Raw genomic sequence first — 25731 nt, 5'->3', positions numbered from 1 at the left:
ACAAGACGCGTAGGGACAGGCTGTACGTAGCATGGTTTTCCAAGTGAACGTGCATAGGGTCAGGTAACAGCGGGATGATGCTTGAGCTGTCCACAGGTGGGGAATCCTTCCCCACGACCCTGACATCTTCAGAGCAAACACCACAGCTCTCCCCTGTGAATACAGATTCCTGTGGGGTAGCATAATATTAGCAACAACAAAAGAAATGCACTCACCGACCTCTGGGCCTAAGCCCTTATTTGTCTCCTGCCAAAAAAAATAAATCCTCAGCAATAAGAGGTCTGTAGGACTATTATGGAATACTGTTGTTCACATCCCCCCTCTCCTCCTCTATATTTGGCCAGTTTCCTTCTGCCCTCCATGCATCTGATGAAGAGAGCTGTGGTTCTCGAAAGCTTATGCTACAATAAAATTGGTTAGTCTCAAAGGTGCTACTGGACTTTTTGATTTTGCTACTACAGACTAACACGGCTAACTCCTCTGGATCATATTCCTGTTTTCTTTCAATTTTGCTTTGCTATGCTGCAATACAGTTGAACCCCTTAGTTCCTTAGTTAGCTTCTCTCTCTCTCTGTTTTTATCCAGCATGATTTTACTACCCACGCTCTCCAGCAGGATTTTAAAACCAGCCCTGCTAACTACTAATTCTGTTCTAGTCACTTACTGAAAGAATTCACACTTGGAAGATTTATGACAGAGTTCACACCTTTTGATGCTGACCCTTTCCCCTTTGCACAGACAATTTACACTTGAAAGACTAATGGCTCACTGAGGGGGCGTAACAAGTTTTTGATGGGGCCCCACCGTGGCTGCAGGCCTATGGGAGACTCAAGTTCGAATTCCCACTCTGCCACGGACACTCACCAGGTTACCCTGGGCCAGTCACACTCAGCGTAACCTACCTCACAGGGCTGTTGTGAGGATAAAATGTTGAACAAGGTAAGATGCTTTGGGTCCTCACTGGGGGAAAGGTAGCATACAAATAAAGTACTAAATTAAATAAGCTTGGTAGAAGAGGACTGAAGGGCGGAAGGGGATAGACAGCTGCTGCTGCTGCAGCTTAGGGGCAAAAAAGGAGCAATACACACATGCACGCATTTCCCAACTGCAGCCTCCTCGACCCTACAGCCAGCTGATTCCCTCTCCAGCCTCCCTCCCTCTTTGCCCCTCCCCACCTAAGCACATAGCCCTGCTTTTTGGCTCCCACTTGCACAAGCGTTATTTGAGTCCTCTCAGAACGGGCTTGTTAAGTGAGCAGAATCATTCCTATATTACAGGTGTGTGTGGAAAGGGGGAAGATTGGGACTGAGAAAATGGCTTTCCTGTAACCAAGTAGTTCAATACTGAGGTAGGATGGAGATTTGGACTCCCCAGCTCAGAAAATGTGGCCGTCACAGTACACAAGCAGTATTCATGTCCCACCAATAATAAAGGCCAACTTCTGTATCACTGTTGTCAAGCGCTGCCACCTTTTCTGAAGGCCACTGGCAGCTGAAAAGGTTCATGCTTATTAATCAGAGTTCCAGAGCTTGAAACTATACGCAAGTAGAAAAATCCAGAGTTGTAATGAAGGCTCACCCCCTGCTCAACTTTCTGTGGGGGAACTTTGCTTCTTTTCTTTGCATTCCTAGCCGCTTACCCTAGAGAAATTCTCAGGAAAGCTTCTTTCATGACAGCTCCAAAGCGACGGGAGGTTCGAGAGGTGGGATGGTTTTCTTGACTGCAGGAGGATTTGGACCATCCATACAGGGGTGAGGGTTTTTCTCTCTCTGAAATGTCATGACACAATAAATACAGAGAGGCAGGATGTGTCGATTTCAGCATCTGGGTTTAGCTGGCCGGTTGCCAAATGCGTGGGGTAGATTAGATAAGCTGTAGATCCCTCTCGGACCAATAATTGTACGACGAGCCCAGGTGAACACACAACTGCACAATTATGCACCAAATTGATCATTTATTAACTAAAACGCATCCAGAAGGTTTTGCCTCTGAAGGGAACTAAAGAGGAGCAACCCTTTATGGCAAGTTTCTGAATTGTCATCAACACAGTAATCTTCAGAGCAAGTCTGGCTGCCTATGAATAAAAATGTGTTGAGCATCGTTGACAAGAGGCAGATGAGAGTACTCAGTTGCAAACCTGCTTCCTCAGATTCCAAGATCACACATGAACCCTCCGTGCATTGGCCGAACATGGCAAGAGGGAGATTGGGCTTGAGCCTGCTGGTTCCGCCCCTGCCTGATCACCGGCTTGTAAACCTGGTGCCGCGTGTACACTTCCTCCCCATAATCAGCAGCATTTAGAAAACAAAATTCCCAATTACGGGGATGCAGCACGTGTACAGACACTCCTTCCATTTGTTCACACTATGCAATTGCCCAGCAATCTGGTGGGGGTGGACGGGCAGGGCCAATGCGCTTGTGCCCTGCTCCCTCCCCGTGTGTCCAGTCAACATGCCGCAGGAGCCTGTATAGAGAACTACTGTAGCCTTCCCTTGATTGTGACAGGATGAATTGATGATGCAAGAGAAGAAAGGTGCTTTGGGAATAATAAAAATTGGGGGGGGGGGAGCCACCTTCATCCCAAGGAGGTTACCCTGAGCTACAGGGTAAAAGCCCCATCAAAAGCAAGCTCTTCTTCCCTTACTAAAGTGACTATGGATTTCCCCCTGCTCAGAAAAGAGGACATGGTTCCTCCCGCATCACTGCGATGGGTTAGAAAGTCTGGTGAGTAGATACAGTGCTGATGGAGAAAAGTGACAGTGCAATCAGGGTAGCAAAGAATTTTAACTCTGAGAGACAGCAGCAAGTCAAAGGGTTAGCTTGATCCCAAGTTCAGGACTGGAATGTCAGCAGAGCAGACAAACTTATTTTTTATAAAACAAATTCACAGCCATCTTATGAGAAGTCTTCCCTTCACCCCCCACAGTCTTCATGCCCCAGTTTTAATGTCTCTGTTCTTGCTGTGCATAGCCAATCTCAGTGCTAAGTATTCCAGTGTGACGACTTTTTTCTAGCAGTGGCCTATTTGTGGCAACTAAGACCTCTCACTTGCAGCATGATGAGGTTACAGCAACAGAGTCATCTTCAGAGATGACACAGGAGTCCCGTTCTCAGCTGCACAGGGATGGAGCCAGCCTAAAGGCTCTATATAAATAATAATAAATAAGTCAGTGATGTTGACGCTTCCTGTTCAGTAATCATAAGACAACAAATTCTTCCGCAGTAGGTTTTTTCACCCTGTCCCGCTTGATAAGCCGTTGGGTTTGCAACGTCTGCTGAGAGAAGTGGGTGCTCGGTTCATCCAAGCCATATGTCTGGGAACAACCCTCCACAACTGAGAACATGGGATACTTCTCTTTGACGGCTGCAGAGTTCAGGACCTGTAGCAGGCAAAGGAAAATAACCAAGTTATTTGACGCTGAGTACATCTTGCCCTGGAACACAGTGGGAGGGAAGGGTGTCTTTGAGAGTCTTTAACAAACACACAGACAGGAGCAGCTGGTAGAGGTATACCTGAATTTCTAAAAAATCATCAACAAGATGCCACACTAAAGGTTTTTGTGTAACATGAACAGTCATGGGACATGGAGGTATATACTTTTATAGGCTGATAACTTTTTTTTTAATTAAGTACAAGGTAGGAATAAAATGAGAGTTTTTGCAATGGAGAGAGGTGGGCAGTGAAGTCCCTGGGAATCTGCACTGGGACCTGGAACCGGGAATCAACAATCAAGGAGAGAAACTCATGAATAACATTAAAATATTCAGAATGATGAAAACAAAGGTTGCCAGAAAAAAATTCACTTAAACTTTAATTCTTAAGAGTTTCAAGGAGGAGCATTGAACAGGAAAGGTTGTATTTTTGAGTCACCAAGGAGTGGCTAGAGACATCAAAATAATGACCTTAAATTGTAGAGACCTCAATCATTCCATCAAACAAGTAAGGATTATGAGTGTTACGCTCAAAGAAAAACTCAGTATCCAAAACAAAAAATCTGAACAAAACTCTGAGTTTTCAGAGAGCTGTCCATTGTTTCAGGATCTACGCAGATGACATTCCCAGAAACAATCACTACACAAAGGGCCTGTTGATCCAAGGCCCTCACGGTCCATCTGGAACCACAGCCTTTTCGCTCGAGAGTGTGGTGATCAAGCAGTCATGTCGTCAGCCCCTAAGATTTTCAAACGTTACCTTTACCCTAGTGCCATCCCATAAACGCTTAATGAACAGCTTACAATTCCACTGCAAAGCTATTCACTAGCTGAAGCCCTAGGGTTCTCACTAATCTGTTGAAGGCAAGATTCACCCAGCATAAGCCTTCTTTAGTCCTTTATCCATCAGGTGTTAAGTGACTGTGATTTCAAGCATCCTGGGGCCCCTAACTGATCCCCATCAAAGAAGGGCACTAACGCTGGCCAGATTCAACATACTGCCTCCGGCCATTTTCGTTGGCAGATGTCAAGGGACCCCTTATGAACTCAGAAAATGTCCTTGTGGCATGGGTGTCATTGAATCTGTTTCCCATGTTCTATTATACTGTTTATTTTATTCTAAGATCCGAGACAAACTTTTGAACTCCCTTCTCTATTCATGGTGCGGCCTTTCTGATAATGCCAAGGTCCAGCGATTACTATCTGGTCACAACCTTTCTATAACCTCTAATGTGGCTAGCTTTCTTCAATCTGCAATCTGTATCAGGGAAGCTATCAACTAATTTTAATGTACCTTTTTTCACTCTGACATGCCAATAAAGGTTGTGTTTGTTTGTGCATCCTGGGTCAAAAAACTAATAGGTTATTCTAATAGGAATTGAGTGAAACTGAAAAACCCTAGGCCTTTGAAGGAAATTTTTTTTAACTCTTCATTGGCTAGGGATGGGGTGGCCAATTATAGCCCAATCTCCAATTTACCTATTCTAGACAGAGCATGTGATGGCTGGACATCTCCAGGGTTTCCTGGGTGACATATTTGTCCTTGATCCATTTCAATAAAGTTCCTGGGCTGGGTATGGAACCAACACAGCTGTCGTTGCCCTGGTAGATGATCTTTGTTCAAAGTGGGACAGGACACTCATCCCTTTCGATACTGTTAGATCTTCCAGCAGATCCACTTCATTCTTACCCACCAGCTGGAACATGGCACTTGTATTAAAGATGGAGCCTTGGGGTGGTTGGGTTTTCTCTGTCTGATCAGATGCAAAGAGTTTCCACTGGAGGAGCAGAATCAAATGGGTGGGATTTGTCCTGTGGTATGCCCAAGGGTTCTTTTCTCCTACCCACACTCTTTAACGTATCTGGCTGCTGAATGAGATCATCCTGTGCAGATGACATCCGGCTCTATATTTCATTATCCAGGCCTACAGAGGCATTCGTCTTGGTTCTGAACAGATGCTTTGTGGCCAGGTGGCCAAGGCAAGTGAAGTTGAATCCAGACAAGAGAGAGAGAATGCTGGTCCAGAAGGCTGATGTTCTAGAGCGACTGGAGTCATGTGTCATGGAGGATGTTGGCTTTTGCAGAGCAGGTTAAGAGCTTGGGGGATGCTCAAAAAGCAGACTGGTGTAGCGGCCAAGAGTGCCTTCTATCTGCTGCATCTGGTTTGCCAACTCACTCTTTTCTTAGACTCAGTTGACCTGGCCACTCCAGTCCATGCTCTGGTAACCTCAAAATGAGATCTGGAATTCTACAAACTCAACACTCCACCTGAGCTCCCAAAGAGTGCAGCTGAGTTAAATTCACCCATTAGCTTGAAGTAAGCGGCACATAACTGGTATTATTTAGCCCACCTAGAGAATACCAGTTTTAATGTTATTTCTGAGAAAGCGCAGCTTGTCTGGATGCCTCACCTGCGTCAACTTCAAGCACAGCTGCTCAAACTCTCTGCGGTGACGGGCATAGAATCCAATAGCGCAGCTGGGATCCACTTTACTGAATGCCGTTTTGCGAGGGAAGTTGCAGTGGAAGGACTAGGAAAGAGGTGGAGGAGGAAAAGGTGAAAGGAACAAGGAAGTTAGTAAAATCAGGATATGACGGAAGGATTGCTCTTCTGGGCAGTCAAGGCCTCATGGCTTCTCTGACACAACATCATCTACCAACAGCACCTCTTATTAGCCTCTTTCTTGTGAGGGCAAAATGTGAAAGGCACTTCCAGTGACCAATGAAGAACCCAGCCACAAATTACGAGTGAGAAACGGGGCTTCCCCCCCACAGCAGCAGGAACTATGGTGAAATGCAATGAGCAACTCTGGACACTATTTTTCTTAGTTTAAGAGCCCTTCTTTGTCCTAGATGTAAAGAAACATCTTTTGGGGAGATGTTCTTTGAAGCATTTAATCTGAAATTTAGGATATTAAAATCAAATCCAGAATCAAGTTTCCTTGGACTAGTCAATTTGGACCATCATCTAAGTTACTGGGATAGACTACTCGATCATACACTGTCATGCCTAGGCATTACGCAGGATGCACTGGAAACGATGAGTAGTCAAAGATTGACCCTGCTCATTAGAAGATGTCTTAGGAACCTTGACTATGAGGGCATGCGGCAGAGTGTGCTCATCTTTTTTCGGTTGGCATTCTCTCTCCAACAAAAATGCCAAATTATCAAAGTTGGAACCGACTGTATGTGAAGGAAAATAATGAAATAACCAATCAAATATATGAAACTACTAAGCTATAGTGTAATTAAATACAATGGAAGTGTAAGTCAAAAACACAATCCAAACATAATCAAAGCATACATTTACTCAAAATAAGCCATTCCAAAACACTGAGAGTTCAGATAGACAGTTAAAGTCCACCAAATCAATGAATTCTGACGGAAACAAGTCCAAAGGTAAACCAGCAAGGTAAGTGAAGATCTCATTCAACGTGATCAAGCCAAAATTAATCCTTCTGTTTCTTTGAACACTCCTCACATTTCCCAAAACGGCCAGGATCAGGGCCAAAACGGCCAGGATCAGGCCTCTGAATGGCAGGAGAACACTCCCCCACCCCGGCAGCAGCCCAATCCTGGCCATTTTGTGGCCCTTTCAGACATTTTGGGCCCAATTCAAGGCTGAAAATGGCCAGGATCGGGCCCCTGCCAGGCAGGGGAAGATCCCCCCACTCAGTAGCAGCCTGATCCTGGCCATTTTGGGCCCCTTTCAGCCATTTTGGGCCAAATTTGGGTCCAAAATGGCCAGGATTGGGTCTTTGCCAGGGAGGGGAACACTCCACCCCCAGCAGCCGCCCAATTCTGGCCATTTTGGGCCCCTTTTGGCAATTTGGGGCCCAATTCAGGACCCAAACGGCCAGGATCAGGCCACTGCTCGGATGAGGATTGCTCTCCCATGTGGCAGCAGCCCACTGCAAGCTGATCCAGGCCATTTCTGGCCTGGTTGGGCCCAATTTGGGCCTAAAACAGCCCAGATGGGGCCCTAAATGGCCAGGTTCAGGCTGCTGCCGGGCAGGGGAATGCTGTCCCATGCAGCAGCAGCCTGTTCCAGGCCGATTCGGGCCATTTTGGGCCTGAAATGACCCAGATCCAGCCACTGCCAGGTGGGGGAGTGCCGAATCAGACCCCCCCCCCTTGCCAAACCAGACACCCCCCCACGGAGCACAGAAGCGCTCCCAGGGTGGCCACAGCCTGCCTGATGTCACTTCCCATCATTGGCACATGTACTGAGAGGCGCACCACCTCCTCCCGGGAGTTGCCGTGGGTGAGAGTTCCCCCACCTCTTTCCCCAGAAAAAAATCACTGGTAGAATTCCATATTCCGATAGGCTCTGCAATTGCGGCAGCAACAAAATCAACTCAGTAGATCACATTTTCTTCATTTGTCCTATATTTTCAGAACTAAGAAGCCGATTCGATCTCCCTATTATTTACTCAGAACTCTTTGTCTCCAGAAGTAAAATCATCCTAGTTATTCAGTGACAATGATAAACAAACTACTTTGTATGTGGCAAAATTCTTGGCAGTAGTTGTTAAGTTATATGATCATTAACTTCTAGGTTTTCCATTTATCAGATGAGGGTTACTGTTTATGACTTAGGGTGTAAAAATAGTAAGAAGTAAAGTATATATTAGAAACAACTGCAAATGTTTTCAGAACTCAATAACAGATCAAAGTTTTGTATAAAAATCCCCTCCTCTCTGAAGATCAGTAGTTTCTGAAGTCTGATGATTTGGAGCAAATCTTACATTTGGACAATACACTCCTCTGAGACCTTGGAGAAAATAATGGCGTTCTTAAGAAAATAAAATTAGACATCTTAGCAGCCATCTAGATTGTTTCAGTCACAAGACCTTCTCTTGTCTTGTATGGAATCTTTATTAGTCCCATAGCAGCAAAATCCCACAATATTCTTATATCCCAGATTAAACAATTAATACTTAGAATTATGTCTTGGGGCCTAGACTTCGTGGGTAGAATGTGATGGCAACTTAAGCTGGAAACTCCACACAGACCACAAGGTAAACTACCATAGCGGCAAAACCACAGCACCAATGCGCTATTGCACAATCCTGAAGCTCAGAGAGATGCTGGAGATGCTCACCTCCAGGGGAAAATTCTCCTGGGTGGTGTCCACAAAGGGCTGACAGTAGTGAGGATCCAAGTACAAGAGGAAGTCATCTGGAAGACAAGGAAGCAGGAGGTAAAGGATTGCAGCTAGTCTATGGATGCTTGCCTATGATGATATGCACAGACTTACAAGGAACCATGCAACACCCAATTTGTACTCCGAGTCCTGACTGCATTTTCAAGAAGTAGATTCAAGGGCTAAAAGAAGCATAAAGCTCATGCAGTCCGACCTTTCTTGAACAATACTGCTTTCTAGCAGAGAGCAGAGCCGATCTTCAATGAAAACTACTGGCCCATCTAACTTGCCACACACTGTTCTAAGCAACGGTCATCCCCAAGAAAAACTAGAATGGGGAAAAGGTTGAGTTACATCTCCACTTAAAACTATGCAAAACACTAAGCAGTGTAGACAAAATTGAGACAGTACCTATGATTCTCCCTTCCCATTTTTATTCTCACAACCCTGCGAGGTAGGCTATGCTGAGAGGGCGAGAGAAATTGAGTGTGCTACAAAAGGTCACTTTATAGCAATATGGGGATATGAATTCCAGCACTATTCAATACTCTTGACACCTACACTGGCTCTTTCTCAGCCTTATTCCCATCACCTTCACAAGAAACCACTCGTTGTCCTGTTTCTTCATAGGATCTATGCCGCTAAAGCAAAATGGCAAGTGACAGTTCATTTACTAGGCGTAAACTAGTACCCAAAATGTGCTTTTGCCCACCCTGCCACCATGTGTTGACCTGCTCCTTTCAGGTTGGGACCACTTTGTACAAAGCAATGCCTGCAACTGGCACAAACAGCAGTAGGGAACCTAGCACTGCTCCCTTTAGAAAGTATTTTACAGCTGGATGCTTGGCTAGTGAGAAGTCATCTATGGGGGACCAAACTGAAGCTAGTGTTGCCAGCTGCCTATGATGAGGGTTTGAGCTTAGCCTCCAAGTCAGTTCACCTTGAAAGAAAAATGTCAGTTGGGGAAGGATCACAGCGTTAGGCTATTTTTTCCTTCTGCACCACCTAACACAGAGGCCTTCCAGATGGAAACTGTCGCACCATAGCCCAACAGAACCAGTGTCATTCACAGCAACCAGGCACTGGGTTCCGTCAGTGGTAGAACACCACAGAACAGAACCAAGCAGTATCCAGGCACAAGCACAAGCACTTGCTTCAGTTGGGCTAAACTGCAAGTGTCACTTGCTTCCCATAGGAAACAATGGCCGAATTTTACCAAATTTCTGCTATTTTACTGAACCAAATTAGAAAATCAATTCAGAATTCAGGGAATACCATTTTTTGCTCTGATTCGGTATTCCCAGTTAGAGATGGGCGCGAACCGGAAAAAAAATCAAACCAGGTCAGAAAATCAGCACTTCCCGGTCAGCAGAAGGTCACTTCCGGGTCAGCAGAAGGTCTGCCGGAAGTCCATCCCCTGTTGCCTAGGAAACTGATTGATTGGCACCAGGCTGTTTGCAGTCACGAACCAAAAAAAACCCCAAACAAACCAGGCTAGAAGTTTGTGGCGGTTCATCAGAAATGGGATCTGACGAACCACGGTTCGCGAACCAGCCTGGTTCGTGCTTAATTTTGGTCCGTATTTTGGTTCATGCCCATCTCTATTCCCAGTTAGGATTTAGAGCCAGTTTGGTGTAATGGTTAAGAGAGGCAGGACTCTAATCTGGAGAACCAGGTTTGATTCCCCACTCCTCCGCTTGAAGCCAGCTGGGTGACCTTGGGTCAGTCACAGCTCTCTCAGAGCTCTCTCAGCCCCACCCACCTCACAGGGTGATTGGTGTGAGGATAATAACAACATACTTTGTAAACCGCTCTGAGTGGGTGTTAAGTTGTCCTGAATGGTGGTGTATAAATCGAATGCTATTAATGTCTTTGTGTGCACACGCCTAACTTTGACTCCAATGGATCCTGAACAAAAAATGCCCGAGAACTTGCTTTGTATTTTTCAAATTTGTAAGCATGTATTGCTTACTGTTCCAGCTTTGGGAAAGATAGTTTATGAATAAATTGCTTCACACACAGAAATAAATCTTAGAGCAAGCGAAACAAGCAGAATATACTTTAAAGCAAGTATTCCTCGGGAACATGTCATTCTATGCTTTGAGGTCTTCAGTGGAAACTAATGAGATGGTTTAATAGTCATGTTAGGTTCACATAATTGGGCTGATAATAAGGCACATCCCTATACCCGTAAATCTCCAAAACTTGGGTTGCAATGAAACGCTTTTATGAAAACACTTTGATAAGGATCTTAGCGATTGTATTTTTACTATTTTATCTTTTAAATTTAAGAAAGGATAATGAATGATGTATGCTTTTTTCCGGTTAGAGGGCTGATAGCATCTTAAAGATTATTCAGGAGAATAATTATCTTAACATAGCCTTATGGTTTAGTGGTTAATGGGTTGCTTTGGAACAATCCAAGAAACTCTTAGTTTCCGTGGGATAAAACCCTCAAATATGCATGTACCACTGTATAGCTTCCCTCCAAATGTAGTATACAAAGGCTGAAATCCTAAGTAACCCTACTAATGAGTAAGCCCCACTAAGTTCAACTGCTGACTTAATTCTGAGTTGACAACGTGCTTAGGATTGCACTGCATATCCTGCCTCACATCATTAGACTGCCCGAGATACCCCTGCCTTTCTATTTGCTTTTAAATATCCAGACAGATGAAGAATTCTGAAGAGCTTGAAAGCTTGCATACTGTGCTGTGTTATTTTTGGTTGGTATTAATAAAAAGGCTGGAAAATTGAAACATTGTTGGCACATCCAAAGAAAGATTTACCTTATGAATAAAGGATGGGAAAATTAGCTTAGAGAACAATGTACACATTTAATGAAGGAAAAATAAACTCTGAGATTTTGTTTTCAAGATTCTCTGACTTTTCAGGAGATTTTTTTTCAGGCAGAAACAGAAATGGTGTAGTGAATGCTATAATGGAAGGATCTAAGCCATCTAACAGAGCAACTACTCTTCCAAAAACAAATATGAAAGCTAATAAAACCAAGTAATAAGCAATTTTGCTTTCTACTCTCTCTTTGACGCTAATCAAGAATAATTTGGACGATCTTGTGTGCGGTGTATCTATTAGTTCATTTACAGTCTGTTTCTCTCACAAAAACTCAGAAAGACAAACCAAGCTCATATTAGTCCAGTAGTATATATTGATTGATAACAGCAGTTCAACTTGGAGTACGCTTAAGTTAAATTGAATTTAAATTAGTGGAGATCAAATATTATTTCCGAAGAAGTTCCCTTGCAATTCTGTCAAAAGCTGACTTGAGGTCAGTAAAAGCTGTAAACAGTGGCAATTTTTTTAAACATATTCTTTGGGACACCATCCTGAATGGTAAAATACCTTAGTTAATCAAAGTGATATTTGCTATTCTGTTTTAATGACTATCTTTTAGAGGTTTGTTGACCATATAATAAAAAGTCCATTTGTGTGTGTGTGTGTGTGTGTGTGTTGTCAAGTCACAGTCAAGTCATGGGGACTGCTTAGGGGTTTCAAGGCAAAAGTCCAGAGCAACCCTGGACTTCTCTGGTGGTCTCCCATCCAAGTACTAACCAGGGCTGACCCTGCTTAGCTTCTGAGATCTGATGAGATTGGATTAGCTGGACCGTCCAGTTGTATTAACTCAATATTATTCCAAAGTGACTGAAAGAACTACATTTTTTCTTGTGAAAATGTATTCTATGATAAGAATTACTACAGTTTGGGAGCTTATAATAAGAGTCAGCTTATTAATATAACACTCTTTTTTTAAAAAAAGAAAACAGTTAATGAGAATACTGAAAATGAAAAAGCTTAGAATATAATTTTGTATATAAAGCTAGCCAGTTGTAAAAATCAACTAAGCCTATTTGATATATGAAGCCAAAACAAAAAGGGTTAGAAGCTGGTAATGAACTTGACAAATGTCTTAGATTTTTAATAGGTTTTATTTATTTATGATATTTATAGTCCACCTTCCTCGCTGAGACTCAAGGAGAATTACATAGGGTGAGTCAGTACAGTCTATTTCAAAGACATTTCAATAAACAATATAATAGGGTATATAAATGCAAATTTACAAAGATTTAAATCCAATACAGAGTTGAAGAAATGCTGAAACAGAGCACAAGAAATTCTAAGACTGACACATTTAAAGCACAGAAACTACCCAGTAGGACTATACGTACAGCAACGGACAGTACATAGTAGTAAAATCTATAGTCCCTATCCCTTTACTGATGCAGCTCTTTAAGACCACTTCCTTGCAGTACAAAACAGCCCTCCTAACTGAGTAAAAAGCCCTCTTGAATAGTTTAGTTTTGCATAGTTTGTGGAGAGCCAGAAAAATGGGAGCTTTTCTGACCTCTTCAGGTAGGCTGCTCCATAAAGGTAGGGGCCACCACCAAGAATGTACATGTACGGGCAGCTATTGATTTTGCCTGTGTTCAAGGTGGCACCTGCAGAAGGCCCTGTACAGATGAGCAAAACTGTCATAGTAGGAACACAGTGAGAGAGGCAGTCCCATAGGTGTGTTGAAGCAAGACTGTGAAGAGCTTTGTAGTAGGGTGTGCACCCAAAATTTTTTGGTTGATCCGGATCGGGGTTTCAGGGATACCAAAATAAAATTCAGTATCCCTGAAATCTGGGCAGTGAAAATCAGGCAAGACACCAGCATCATTGGAATAAAAGAAGGCAAAGAAGAATACAAAATGAAAAGCTATGCAGATGATGTTGTTATATCAGTGACAAAACCAAATGACTCCTTGAAATTTGTGGACTGAGGAATCAGATCCTGCTTGGGGGGGGGGGGGTGTTGCACTGCCCCTCAAGGAGAATGTTCGTAGCTTGGGCGTGCTGCTGGATTTTGGCCTACAGCCAGAGGCTCAGGTCTCCTCTGTGACATGCAGGGCTTTTTTCCACCTTATACACCAGCTACAGCCATTCCTCAAAGATTGTGATCTGCTCATCACATCCAGGTTAGACGGCTGTAATGTGCTCTACATGAGGCTGCCTCTAAAAGCTTGGAACATTCAATGGGTCCAAAATGCAGGGGCCAGGCATTGCTGAAAGGTCTGCACCAGCTCCCCATCTTTTTCCAGGCACAATTCAAAATGCTTGTCCTTTCTTCTAAGGCCCTAACCAGCGTGAGACCAGGATTCTCAAAAGACCACCACGTCCTCCTCTCAAGTCCTGCTACTTGGTAAAAGTTTAGGGACTATACAATTGTGTATAGTTCATACTGCCTGTTGCTGCAAGTAGGATTCTGCTACGTAATTTCCTGCATCATTTAACACATCACGTTAACACTTATACTTTGCTTCAGTTTTGTTTTCATATTTCCGGCTGATTCCAGATTCTGCCATTCAATATCCTATTACATTATTTATTGGATGTCTCACCCTGTTGATTGTATTGCCTTACTCTGTGTAATCCGTCTGAAGCCCCAGTGAGAAAGGTGGACTATAAATAACATACATAAACAAACAGAAAGGGAAGAAGGCACACTCACGTTGGGACTGCTGAAGTCAGCACTGAATGTACATGCTAGACTTTTTAAACTACATTCTAGTTGGATGGATGCAAGGAGAGAAGAATCAAATTGTCACAACACTACTTTGGAAATTAAATGCTTGACTTTTTGGACTCCTCTATTCAGCACTAAATGCACTGATACAAGTATTTATGGCCTTTACAACATTCACTGTCTATTAAAGCCCTTCAGAATTTTATTGAGGTCTGGGAGAGAGAATGTTTCAGCGTGATGATGTTATTGTTACTTGATGAAGGGAATGTTTGAAGCAGGTCTCTAACCTAAGCCCCATTAATAATGTATATAATGCATGGACAAGCATGCATTATATGTGTATATTGAATGTGCATAGTGTATGGCATGTTTATGATGATGGATAATATATTTTTTGCTGTAATGTTTGTGCTTTACATGCATTTTTTGGTACAGAAATTGGGTGCCTGGCCTGACTCACAACCATCCATCTTTTGAGATAAGTAACAACCCAACACGCTGGGGAGGGGAGATGATTTCTAGGGCTCAGCAGTGAGATCTACGGCCTGAAGATTGGTACCTTGATATCCCACGAAATAGAGAGAGTGCCTTGGTTTTCCTCCAATGATCCCGATGCAGAAATCCAACTTCAGAAGCTCCTGTATGGCAAGGAGATATAGGCGGACCCTTCAGAACTTAATGACAGTATCAATTAATGTCTTCCTCTCTGCTTGGATGCCCAGTGATGTCCTGGAGGTTGACATCAGGTGCCCAGCCTCCCAATACACTGCGCAGGACAAGAACCATGCTAATCAGGGCTTTTTTCCTGGGGAAAGAGGTGGTGGGACTCAGGGGGTTGCCCTCGGAGAAAATGGTCACGTGGCTGGTGGCCCCGCCCCCTGATCTCCAGACAGAGGGGAGTTGAGATTGCCCTCTGCGCCGCTCAGCGGCGCGGAGGGCAATCTCAACTCCCCTCTGTCTGGAGATCAGGGGGCGGGGCCACCAGCCACGTGACCATTTTCAAGAGGTTCCGGAACTCGTTCCACTGCGTTCCTGCTGAAAAAAAGCCCTGATGCTAATGGAAAGCGAACTCAGGAGGAAAGACCTGAGTCTTGGAAAGACCCAGCTAGCCATCACCAAATTGACTGCTGTTCCCAGGCAACTCTATTTCAGGTTGCTGTGTTTCCACCGGGCGCCTGTTTCAAAGCAAACTCCCAGAAACTCCGTCTGCCCACTGAACTCTCGCGCATTTGCCCCGTCACCTTAACGCAGTCCACATAGGCAGGGTTGAGGTTCTCCCCACCCAACCGCATGGGTATCAGGATGATGACTGCACTCCAGTCTGCACGGGGGTCCCACGCAGCCTTATCTTCACTCCTGTTGGCCAGGTTTGCGACATCACCTTTGTATACTGAGGGGGCAGCAGGAAAAGAGAATGTGATTGAATGCCCTAAGGAACGCAGCCCAATGTCACCCACGTGACCTCCCTTGGTGCTTCATGGGCCACAGGACAGCCTAGCCATTCCCTTTACCTGTGCAGTCCTGAGACACATAAACAACCAGACTTCCTGCTTCTGAACAGCAATCCACTGCTTTCCTGCAAGGATGAGAGGATAGATTTCACGGGGACACAGTTCTGCCTGCTTTTCCCCCAATCCTACTCTCAGTCAGGACACCAAATCCGTCCCTAAAGCTTCTGTGCAAAAGAGAAGAGACAAGCTTGCTTCACCATGTAAGATAAGTGAAGAGTGATCTCCTGTTCTATAACAGTTGTAGAGAAGAAGGACCTATTTATTTAGATCCAGGGGAGTTAGCTGTGTTAGTCTGTAGTTGCAAAAGAGTCCTTTAAGACTAACCAACTTTATTGTAGCATAAGCTTTCGAGAACCACAGCAATCTTCATCAGATACAGATGATGTCAGATGACGAAGAGAGCTGTAGTTCTCGGACGTTTATGCTACAATAAAGTTGGTTAGTCTTAAAGATGCTACTGGACGCTACTATTTATTTAGGGAATTTTTATTTCACTTGTCTACTGTAAAGGAATCAAGGTAAACATCATGTGTACTGCCTGGCACGTATCATTTGGACAGCAGAATACATTTTGCAAGACCATAATGGTGTCACTGCAAGTTTGGCAGCTGTAACTTGTCAAATCACACTGCTTAAAAAAGGTAAACTTTCATGAGCTTCACCCCTGCCATATTATTGGTGAACACGGCATCTGGCCAGATCCGTAACAAATCTTCACTTAAAATGTCAGTGACCCATCTTGAAACTTTGTGATGACTCATACATGGCACAGTTTTCACAATCTGCTCAGGTTATTGTATTGGCTTTCCTTGGCCACACTACCAAGGCACCCCAAAGCAATTAATGCTTTATGCTGAACACTCTTGGAAGACCAACTTGGCCCACCCTGTGCTCAAAAGCAACCAGGCACTCTCCCAATCACATAATGGAGATGCTAAAATACTTCAAGTAAAGCTGAAGATATATTCCTGTCCTCATCCCCGCCCCACCCCCCGCCCTCCAAGTCCAGCACATTCCCAGAGACACAAATTACTTTTCATGCCATACACCCTTCTCACCTCACAATGTGGGCAGTGATAGAAGGGCCGTACCAGTCCCCAGCTTTCTTTCCTGAACCGCGCCCAAGATCAACAAGGTGATGGATCCCGAAAGGTGCTTCCGGCCTATCCGCAAACCATGAGATAATCTTCCGGTGACAGTGCTCCTTCTCCAGTTCATCAGGGCTGTAGGTATGCTGAGGGGTCCAGCTCTCCACGGGGGCCCTTCTCTTATTAGCTGGGAGGGGTGGGGTCTGATGCAGGTGAGCGGTGCTGGAGCAGGAAAAGGAGGCGCTTTTCTCGGGTTCGTTCTCTGCCAAATCACTGGTGAGTAAGGCGTCTGGCCAGGTCCATCCTGAAAAATACAACACAAGTCCAAGAATCAGCCTCTTAGCCTCAGAAGAAAGAGCAGCAGGCTGTTCAACCCAGTAACATGTTCCAGAGACGCTCACAATCACTGAGAGGCAACCTGAATGGCTCCTCACCTGTACAGGTTAGCCATCAACAACAACCACGATGACAAGAGGGTCTAGTTTGGCATGCAGATCAGCAACCTTTTATTGGCATTCAATAAAACAATAAAACAATTTACAATGAGCAGGGCAGGAACCAAAAGAACAGCAAAATCAGTCGACAGAATTTACCGTATACTCCCTAATCCACATGGCAATTGAGAAATACAATGCAACCGTATATGTAGTGTGGGGACAATCACCTGATAGTAGAAAAGAAACTAATCCTCTGTCAGATTGACCCTGACGATTAGCAGAGGGCTAATCAAGAAGTCCCGCACGTGAACATAAAAGTTACAATAAAATAAAACATGAAGTATGGATTTGGGTTGCTAAATCCTAAATCCTGCCAGTGGGATCAACTCCCAGAAACTATGTGCTCCAGTAGAAACTTTAATGCCACATCACCAAGTGCAATGGGAAGGAGAGGCTGTTGAACTAGATGGCTCTTTGGGGCTGTCCACATATGATTCCAAGGTAGGTTTCAGACATGCCTTGGTATAAGAAATCTAGTTGTTCTTTAAGCTGTTACTAGACCTGGATCTTGTACTCTGACTTCATACCAACATGGCTGCTCACCTGAAACCACCCTGTTATGCTTAAGTTTGCATACTCTGAGTGGGGAGGCAAAACAGATTCTCACAACTATCCTTCTTTCTGGTACTCTCTCACCTCTGCCAAGGAAATGGATGAGGAGTCCCTGGGCCAGCAGCATCTGGCCGCTGCGCAGCATGCAGCCCCAGCCACAGTCTGTGGTCCACATAGTGCCCTCCAGTTGCTGAAACTCTCGCCGATAGGTGAGCCAGATGCGGGAAGCAAAATCCTTCTGGAAACGCTCCACATCCTCTGCAAGAAGAATGTAGCCTTGTCAGGTAGAACTGGCCCAGAGGCAAGTGAAATTTCCACTCGAGTCTGTAACTTCGGGTAGCCAAGCACGCTCCATAAATCCCAAGGTATTTGCGGGGAGACCCCCTTGCGGTTCTGCCAGGACAACCAACCTTCAATAAAAAGTAAAATAAATAAATGGAAGGAAGAGAAACAAAACTGAAGCCCCAGGCAAGAAAAAAAATGGCAAGCACAGCCCATGTGGAAATACCCTGTCTTGTTTCCCACTATGCAAACAGCAGAAAAAGGCAAGAGAAGGGAAGAATGACAGCAAATTGATACAAAATGGCTTCTCCTGTTCTTGTTCTTCTGAGTCACCCATGAGCACCTTGGGAAACTGCGCCGTCAGAAAGCCACTGCCCTGGATTGAGAGTATGCAGCCCCCACGTGATGAGGCCAGGGGTACGGATCAGATGGCATGAGGGGTAATATCCCTGAAACAAAAACCTGCTAGTAGAAACCACCCCTTAAATCTAAGCTACTCACCCTCTTGCTCAAAGTGGTAGATGTATCCAAAGAGGTAGACCGGAGAGAGCTTGCTGAAATTGGTTTTGCTCTTGACTGTCCAACCTGGAGAAGGGTCAAAAAGGTCTAGTATTGGTTACAAACCAGTAAGTGGCATTTCAGGCTTACAAAAATGGGTCTCCGTTTTCTTTCTATGGACTGGTGTGCAGATTGAAGCAGTTCCGAATGTCCAGAACTGTATCTTTCCTCCACCAACCTCAACTTCATACACCACAGAAATATTGTGCAAAGCACATAACCTGCTCCACTAATCATGCAAGACAACCCTTGAACATTCAGGATTTGAGTCCAGTGGCACCTTAGAGACCAAGAAGATTTTCAGGATATGAGCTTTTGCGAGTTAGAGCTCCCTTCTTCAGATATGAAGAAGATACGAGTCTCTGAGTCTTTCGTATCTGAAGAAGGGAGCTCTGACTCTTGAAAGCTTATATCCTGAAAATCTTCTTGGTCTCTAAGGCGCCACCAGACTCAAATCCTGCTGTTCTACTGCAAACCAACATGGCTACCCACCTAAAACTATCTCCTTAGACATTGTTTACAGGATTTGGTGGCCTTAACATCAGCCCATAGTCAAGACCCTCTTCAGCATTATCCTTTGCTTGCTGGACCTCGCGAAGATAGCAGTGGGCCGTCCATTTAAGTGCAGCACACTGCAGCCTCAATTTGTTCTCAAGGCCACTAAAAAGAAAATTTCCTTTCCAACCCTAACACATGCAGTTAGGAAGATGCTCTGCATTTCCCCTGGCTAAGAAGTCTAACAACAAACTCTTAGTTTGATGGGTGGAATGAGGGAGAGAAGACACATCTTGGTACACACACACACACACAATTGCCAAAAGAGGCAGATGGTACAGCTCATCCTGCTGTGGAGAGCTCAGGGGGGAACATAATTTAGACCTCTGCACTGCCTTGCAATGCCCAAAAGACAGAGCCCAACAAAGGAAAAAGCCAATCAGTGAGAGAGGAGGAGGCAATTTCCCTGCCTCAGCATAAGCAGAGTGAATGGGAAAGCAGAGAACCTTCCGGCTAGTCAAAAAGGAGTTTTAAGATCTTGTTTCCACCCATCCTCCTGAAACTCTTTCAAAAGGAAAAGGAACTGAAGTTAAGTAGCGGTGGGAATCTGTTTAACACACACACACCTTTTTATTTATTTATAATTTTGACTTATAAACCACCCTGTCCCTGAGTACACACAACTCAACAACATTATAATAGAAAAATTCACAAAAAGTAAACAATTTAAATAATCCATGAATAAAACGTACTTGAATGGTGTTAATACTTCAGATTCTAAATTTTTCACTGGCTTCCATGAAGGTGGAAAGGGGGCAGGAAAAACAGAAGAGGTGGGAGAGGAAAAAGGAGGAAGGAGTGCCAGTAGGTTGGCGTCTGTCGTTGTCCTTCGCCAAAAGCCTTGTGGAGCATCTCTACCTTACAAGCCCTGCGGAATTGCATCAAGTCATGCAGGGCACGGATATTATTCGGCAGAGAGTTCCAATGTCTTTCTTTCCAACTTAGCCACCTTTTTACAGGCAATTAAAAGTGAATTCATAATCCTCTATTCAAAGCACTTTCATGAAGTTCTAGGCACCAGGGCTCTCCAGATGAAACTGAGAGCTAGCTTCCCCTGCTTAATTCCCTCAGCCAGTATTTGCCATGGGGGAGGAGGGGGGAGAGGTACCACTGCTTAACAGCTCAAATAGATTCCAGGCACCATTACCAAGCTAGGTTTTTCCCAGACTCACGGATCCTGGTGTCACACCTTTTTGGCACGGACACACAGAGAGCAATGGAGTAATGCATACTAACCAATATTGGTGCCCGAGGATGGGGAACACTCTATTATTCTTCAGCAGGAAACACCACCGGTTAAACTATGGGCTTAGAAAGGCCGGTAGCTTCTCCATTAATTCCTGTGTCATTCCTACTCACCATATTTCACTTTGTTCCAGACAGAAAGGAATTTGCATTTGATTTTGTCCACTTTATCAGGCTCGCCGTGCTGGCCATGGGCAGAACCGCCTGCAGAGATGGACCTCATGCAGCTTTCCCCATGGCTGCCGGCCCTGGAACGAAAGCACTGCTGTCCGTCTGAGTGGGGCAGCTCATCGTGGCTCAAGTATTGCACTGAAGCAGGTGACACGGAATTCATTTAACAACTGGGACCTGTATAGGCTGAGTCCTCTCTGGCAGGCCGGGTGCATTGCCAAAGAAGCAAAACTGCAGAACCACCAGAGACAAGGATGAGTCCCTCTGGCAAAGCACCTGAGAAAGAACAAAAGTCCTCAGACACAACAAGGCTCATGCGAGTGCCCTCTGCCCACTTAAACCTGCATAGAGAACTTCCACTCCACACTCACATCTCGGAGATGCCGCAAATGAACAAAAGAAGTTCAAAGGATACTAAGCTCAAAAGGCAAACCTCATGACCAGTGACCGTTCACCCTTTGGCTAGGAGTTTGTTACATTTGTAAGTTGTTCTAAGCGTGGTGGGGAGTAAATATTTTAAATGAATACATTTTATTTTCCTCAGTTTGTATTTTCAGTTCGTACCCTTGCGTTCTCTCACATTTCTTGCACCTGACAAAGCAGGTCCATTAGCACCTGTAAGACTAACAAAATTTGTGGTAGGGTATGAGCTTTTGTGAGTCACAGCTCACTTCTTCCAACACCAAGAGTCCAGTTGCACCTATAAGACTAACAAAATTTGTGATCTTGTCAGCTCTCAGACGCTAAGCAGAATCAGTCTTGGTTAGTAATTGGATGGGAGACCTCCAATGAAGACAAGGGTTGCAGAGGCAGGCAATGCCAACCATCTCTGATAGTTTCTTGCCATGAAAAACCCACCAGGGGTTGCCATAAATCAGTTATGATTTGAGGGCGTTACACACACACACGAGCTTTCGTGAGTCACAACAACTCACTTCTTCAGATGTATCTGAAGTGAGTCACAACTCAATTCTTCGTATCTGAAGAAGCAAGCTGCAACTCACAAAAGCTCACACCCTACTACAAATTATAGGTGCTACTTATAGGTGCTACTGGACTCGGTATCGGAAGAAGTGAGCAGTGACTCACAAAAACTCACACTCTACCACAAATTTTGTTAGTTTGATAGGTGCTACTGGACTCTTGCTCTTTTCAAAAGAGTTTGTACACTTTTAACATTTATGTATTTCCTGCCATTGATAGTCCGCCTTTCTCACTGAGACCCAAGGCGGATGCCACAGGGTGAGATTAGAACACTCGCTACCAAGAACATTTCCATAACCAAGACCACAGGGTAACACAGTCCGTTTGTTAAGTCTTTTAAGAGACCCCCGAACTCCCCCTGTTTCAGCCGCCCAGAGCCGCCCCTGCGGCCTTCTTCCCCGGCTTCTTCTGTGCCAACTAGGGTTGCCAGCTCCAAGTTGGGAAATTCCTGGAGATCTGGGGAGTGAAACCTGGAGAAAGTGGGGTTTGGGGAGCGAAAGGACCTTGGCATGGCATAATTCCATAGAGTCCACCCCCCAAAGTAGCCATTTTCTCCAGGTGAACTGTTCTCTGTGGCCTGGAGACCAGTTGTAATTCCGGGAGATCTCCAGCCACGACCTGGAGGCTGGCAACCCTAGTGCCAACCCGCCCCAAAGCTCTCTACCTCATTCCTCTCACGGAGGGCCGGCGGGGCCTCAGGAAACCGGCCGAGTGGAGGCCGGGAGTTCGCTCAGCCCGCGTACAAGATGGCCACGGGGAGGCCGCGTCGCTGCCCGGGCGCGCCAAGGGCAAGCGGGGAGGCTGAGGGAGGCAGCGGCAGCCTCGGCGCGACCGGCCCGTATGAGGGGAGGGCAGGGAGGCGCCTCCTCCGCCCCCCGTGGCTTCCGACCGGGCTTGGCTTGGCCGTGCAGGGCGCCCACTCCCCGGCGGAGCAACCCGCGCACGCACCTGCGGGACGGCCCGGCTCCTCCGGGGCGGGCGAGGGGTGCCTGGGGGCGGCCCCAGAGGAGACCCCTGCAGGGAGGGAAGCGGCGGGGCTTGCCCGCTTCGCCCCCGGGCGCTACCTCTGGGCGGAAGGCGCAGCGTCGAGCGCGGTGGAAGGGAGCCGGCGGCGGGCCTGCGGTGGCGTCACCCGGCGGCCCGTCCTGCTCCGCCCCCGGCGAGGAGGCGCGGCAGCGCGGCGGTTCCGAGGTCGGCCCGGGACTCGAGCCACGGTCGCCGGGCGTCTGAGAGTGGACTTCCGGTGGCAGAATGTTACCTGTGCAGGTGGAAATAGGTAGGGAAGGAAGTAAAACGTGGATCCACGCGGCTCCTTCACAGTGCCCAAATAAAAATGTGGTTCTCAAGTATAGATCTTCAGGGTTTTTACACAGGTTTGCCCAAAACTCACTATGCAATCCCATATCTTCTCCGTAGCTGCACAAAAAACCCCACTCACCCACCACTTCATGGGGCCATGGAGCAAAAATGTGGTTCATAGCGCCCCACAGTGCAAAAAATGTGGTTCCCAAGCTCATGGATTGTCACACGAGGTTGCCCAAAATTCACTATACAGCCCCATAGCTTCTCCATAGCCACACAAAAAAACTCCACTCACCCACCACTTCATGGGGCCACCATGGCGCAAAAATGTGGTTCCAAGACACAGATCCTCATGGATCCTATAGTTTTTTTAAATAGAAGACCCACAAATCTAACAAATCACATATCATAGCCTGGTCCACCGACTGAACCATAAAAAGCAAGGATTTAGAAACATGGTGCCACCATGGCACAAAAACATGCATTCGAGGCATGGATCCTCTTGAATTCATAGGATTTTTACCTTGAAACAAAATAAAAACACCTTCATATTGTAGATCATGTGTTACTCTCTAGGCAGGAGCAAAACAATCATGCATCCCATGCTTCATGGTTCTACTACAGTGCAAAAATGTGGTCCCAAGGGATGGATCCTCAGGATTTTTACATGAGGTCACCCAAAACTCTAAATGAAATGATGCATCACACCCATGGCCACAGACTGAACCACGAAAAACACAGATCCAAGTCTTTGTGGCATTGTCTTTGTGCAAAAACTGCATTAAATACGTGGATCCTCATGTGACATTATGCATCTCCCCAGTGTCCAGGGAGCAACCCACAAGAACAACAGATGTAGTCATGGTTCCACAATTGTGTGAAAACTACATTAAACTTCATGGAGCCTTGTTGTTTTTTCATGGACTCCCATCAAAATTCATTCTGTAATCTCACATTGAAGCCAGTATGGTGTAGTGGTTAGAGTGTCAGAATAAGATCTGGGAGACCCAGGTTTGAATCCCGCTCTGACATGGAAGATTGCTGAGTGATGTTAGGTCAGTGAAACACTCCCTCCCTAACCTACTTTGCACAGTTGTTGTTTGGGTAAATTGGGGGACAGGAGATTGATGTGAGCTGCTTTGAGTCCCCATTGGGGAGAAAGGAGGAGTATAAATTAAGAATGTATGTAAATACAGTTAGCTGTGGATACTGGTGAAACCTGATGAAAAAGGAGAATCTGTTCACATGTCCCATTTACATGTAGAATTTGGGGTATGGTTGGGCCTTTCCCCCTTTCAAATTGGAGAACATATAATTGAGGACCACCACGTTGCTTCACTGCTAATATGTAATATGGCTTGATGGGACACTTGGAGGAGGAAAAATGACCAGAGGTAAAAGGTTAAGTGTTCGCTACTCTTTGTTTCTCTGATCAGAATTTCAACTTCCTAAGGCATCTTTGTTATAAAAAACAAGTAGCTGTGCAAAATTTGCAGTTTTCCATTCATAAAGTAAGCTGTAGTGGTGTGCACCTAAAAAAAAAATCTGGGAAATCTGGATTCTGGTCTCAGGGATCCCAAAACAATTGAGAAAAATTCTCTGATCCTGCTAAGACAGATCAGAGAATCCCAGATTTATTCATCCATTATTCCCTATAGAGAAAACTCTCTGGGGGCTATCTGAGAGGCTGGGGGTCATTTTTCAAGAAAACTCCATCAAATTTGTGGAGAACCTACTCTTGACTGTCCTTTAAAGACCTCCCAAGTTTCATGAAGATCAGACTCTGGGGTCCAATTCTATGCCCCCCCCCCAAAGAAGGTGCCCTCAGCCGCTTGCCATTATTCCCTAAGGGGGAAATGAACTGAGTTATCTGGGGGTGGCATTTTTCAAGCAAACTCCTCCAAATTTGCTGGGAACGTACTCCTGACTGTCCTCTAAAGACAACTCCTCAACCCCTCGGATAACCCCCAGATAGTTTTCTCTATAAGGAATAATGGCCAAATAAATCTGGGATTCTCTGCTCTGTCTTTCCCAGAATCTTTCCCAGATTTTAGGAATCCCTGATTTTTTTGAGATTCCTTAGACCCAGATCTGGATTTCCCAGGGTTTTTTTTTATGTGCACACCACTACAGCTTACTTTGTGAATGGAAAACTGAAATTATGTACAGCTACTTGATCTTTATAACAAAGAGAATCCTGATATGTCAGCACTCTGCTTTAGAAAAAACCACACTCCCATTAGCATTTACCACAAAAAGCTTCTTGGTTTAGATTGTTCTGATTTGGACTGGCTTAAATTTCCAATTAGGAATACCTCTAACTAATGAGATGTGCCAAATGCAAACTGTCTCACAGTAGGCACAATGTCGTACACAGATAAGCAATGCCAGATAGAAGGTCTAAAGTACATTAAAGATTCAGACAGTGTAACTGAGGGGAGATTCAAAAAGAAAGAGATTCTCTGTTGATGCCTGATAGAGGTCCTGGTGAGTGGGTGTGAAGATTATAGAGAAGAACAGATCTAGTGCCTGTGATAACTTCCTAAAAGGAAGTTACAAGACTGAAGGAATAACATGTTGCTATGGACCAAAGCAGACATGATGCTAAGATGTATTGTCGAAGGCTTTCACGGCCGGAGAACGATGGCTGTTGTGGGTTTTCCAGGCTGTATTGCCGTGGTCTTGGCACTGTAGTTCCTGACGTTTCGCCAGCAGCTGTGGCTGGCATCTTCAGAGGTGTAGCACTGTCTTTTGGTGCTACACCCCTGAAGATGCCAGCCATAGCTGCTGGCGAAACGTCAGGAACTACAATGCCAAGACCACGGCAATACAGCCCGGAAAACCCACAACAGCCATGATGCTAAGAGTTAAGTAAACAAATAG

At 45.2% G+C, this 25731-nt stretch overlaps 1 protein-coding gene across 4 annotated transcripts; it reads right to left on the bottom strand.

Annotated features, from left to right (window-relative positions):
• Positions 1-1934: 1934 nt before the first annotated feature.
• Positions 1935-22967, bottom strand: ATG4D (autophagy related 4D cysteine peptidase). Of its 4 annotated transcripts, none has more exons than XM_055002539.1 (11): positions 22805-22967; positions 20506-20838; positions 18535-18618; positions 17836-18009; positions 16673-17006; positions 15615-15679; positions 15345-15493; positions 14663-14741; positions 8538-8614; positions 5845-5964; positions 1935-3380 (listed from the first exon to the last, which is right to left on the bottom strand). In XM_055002539.1, the coding sequence occupies exons 2-11, from the start codon at positions 20723-20725 to the stop codon at positions 3198-3200; spliced, it is 1485 nt and encodes a 494-aa protein (XP_054858514.1). In that variant the 5' UTR covers positions 20726-20838; positions 22805-22967; the 3' UTR covers positions 1935-3197. The 4 variants fall into 4 exon arrangements, with proteins under 4 accessions (XP_054858514.1, XP_054858515.1, XP_054858516.1 ...); XM_055002540.1 differs by lacking the exon at positions 22805-22967 and adding an exon at positions 22495-22804; XM_055002541.1 differs by lacking the exon at positions 22805-22967 and adding an exon at positions 22611-22804.
• Positions 22968-25731: the final 2764 nt, after the last annotated feature.

The sequence above is a fragment of the Eublepharis macularius genome, chromosome 18, assembly GCF_028583425.1.
Source record: "Eublepharis macularius isolate TG4126 chromosome 18, MPM_Emac_v1.0, whole genome shotgun sequence".
NCBI lineage: Eukaryota > Metazoa > Chordata > Lepidosauria > Squamata > Eublepharidae > Eublepharis > Eublepharis macularius.
The sequence above is the reverse complement of the archived record's forward strand: the minus strand, read 5'-3'. Positions and strand labels throughout refer to the sequence as shown.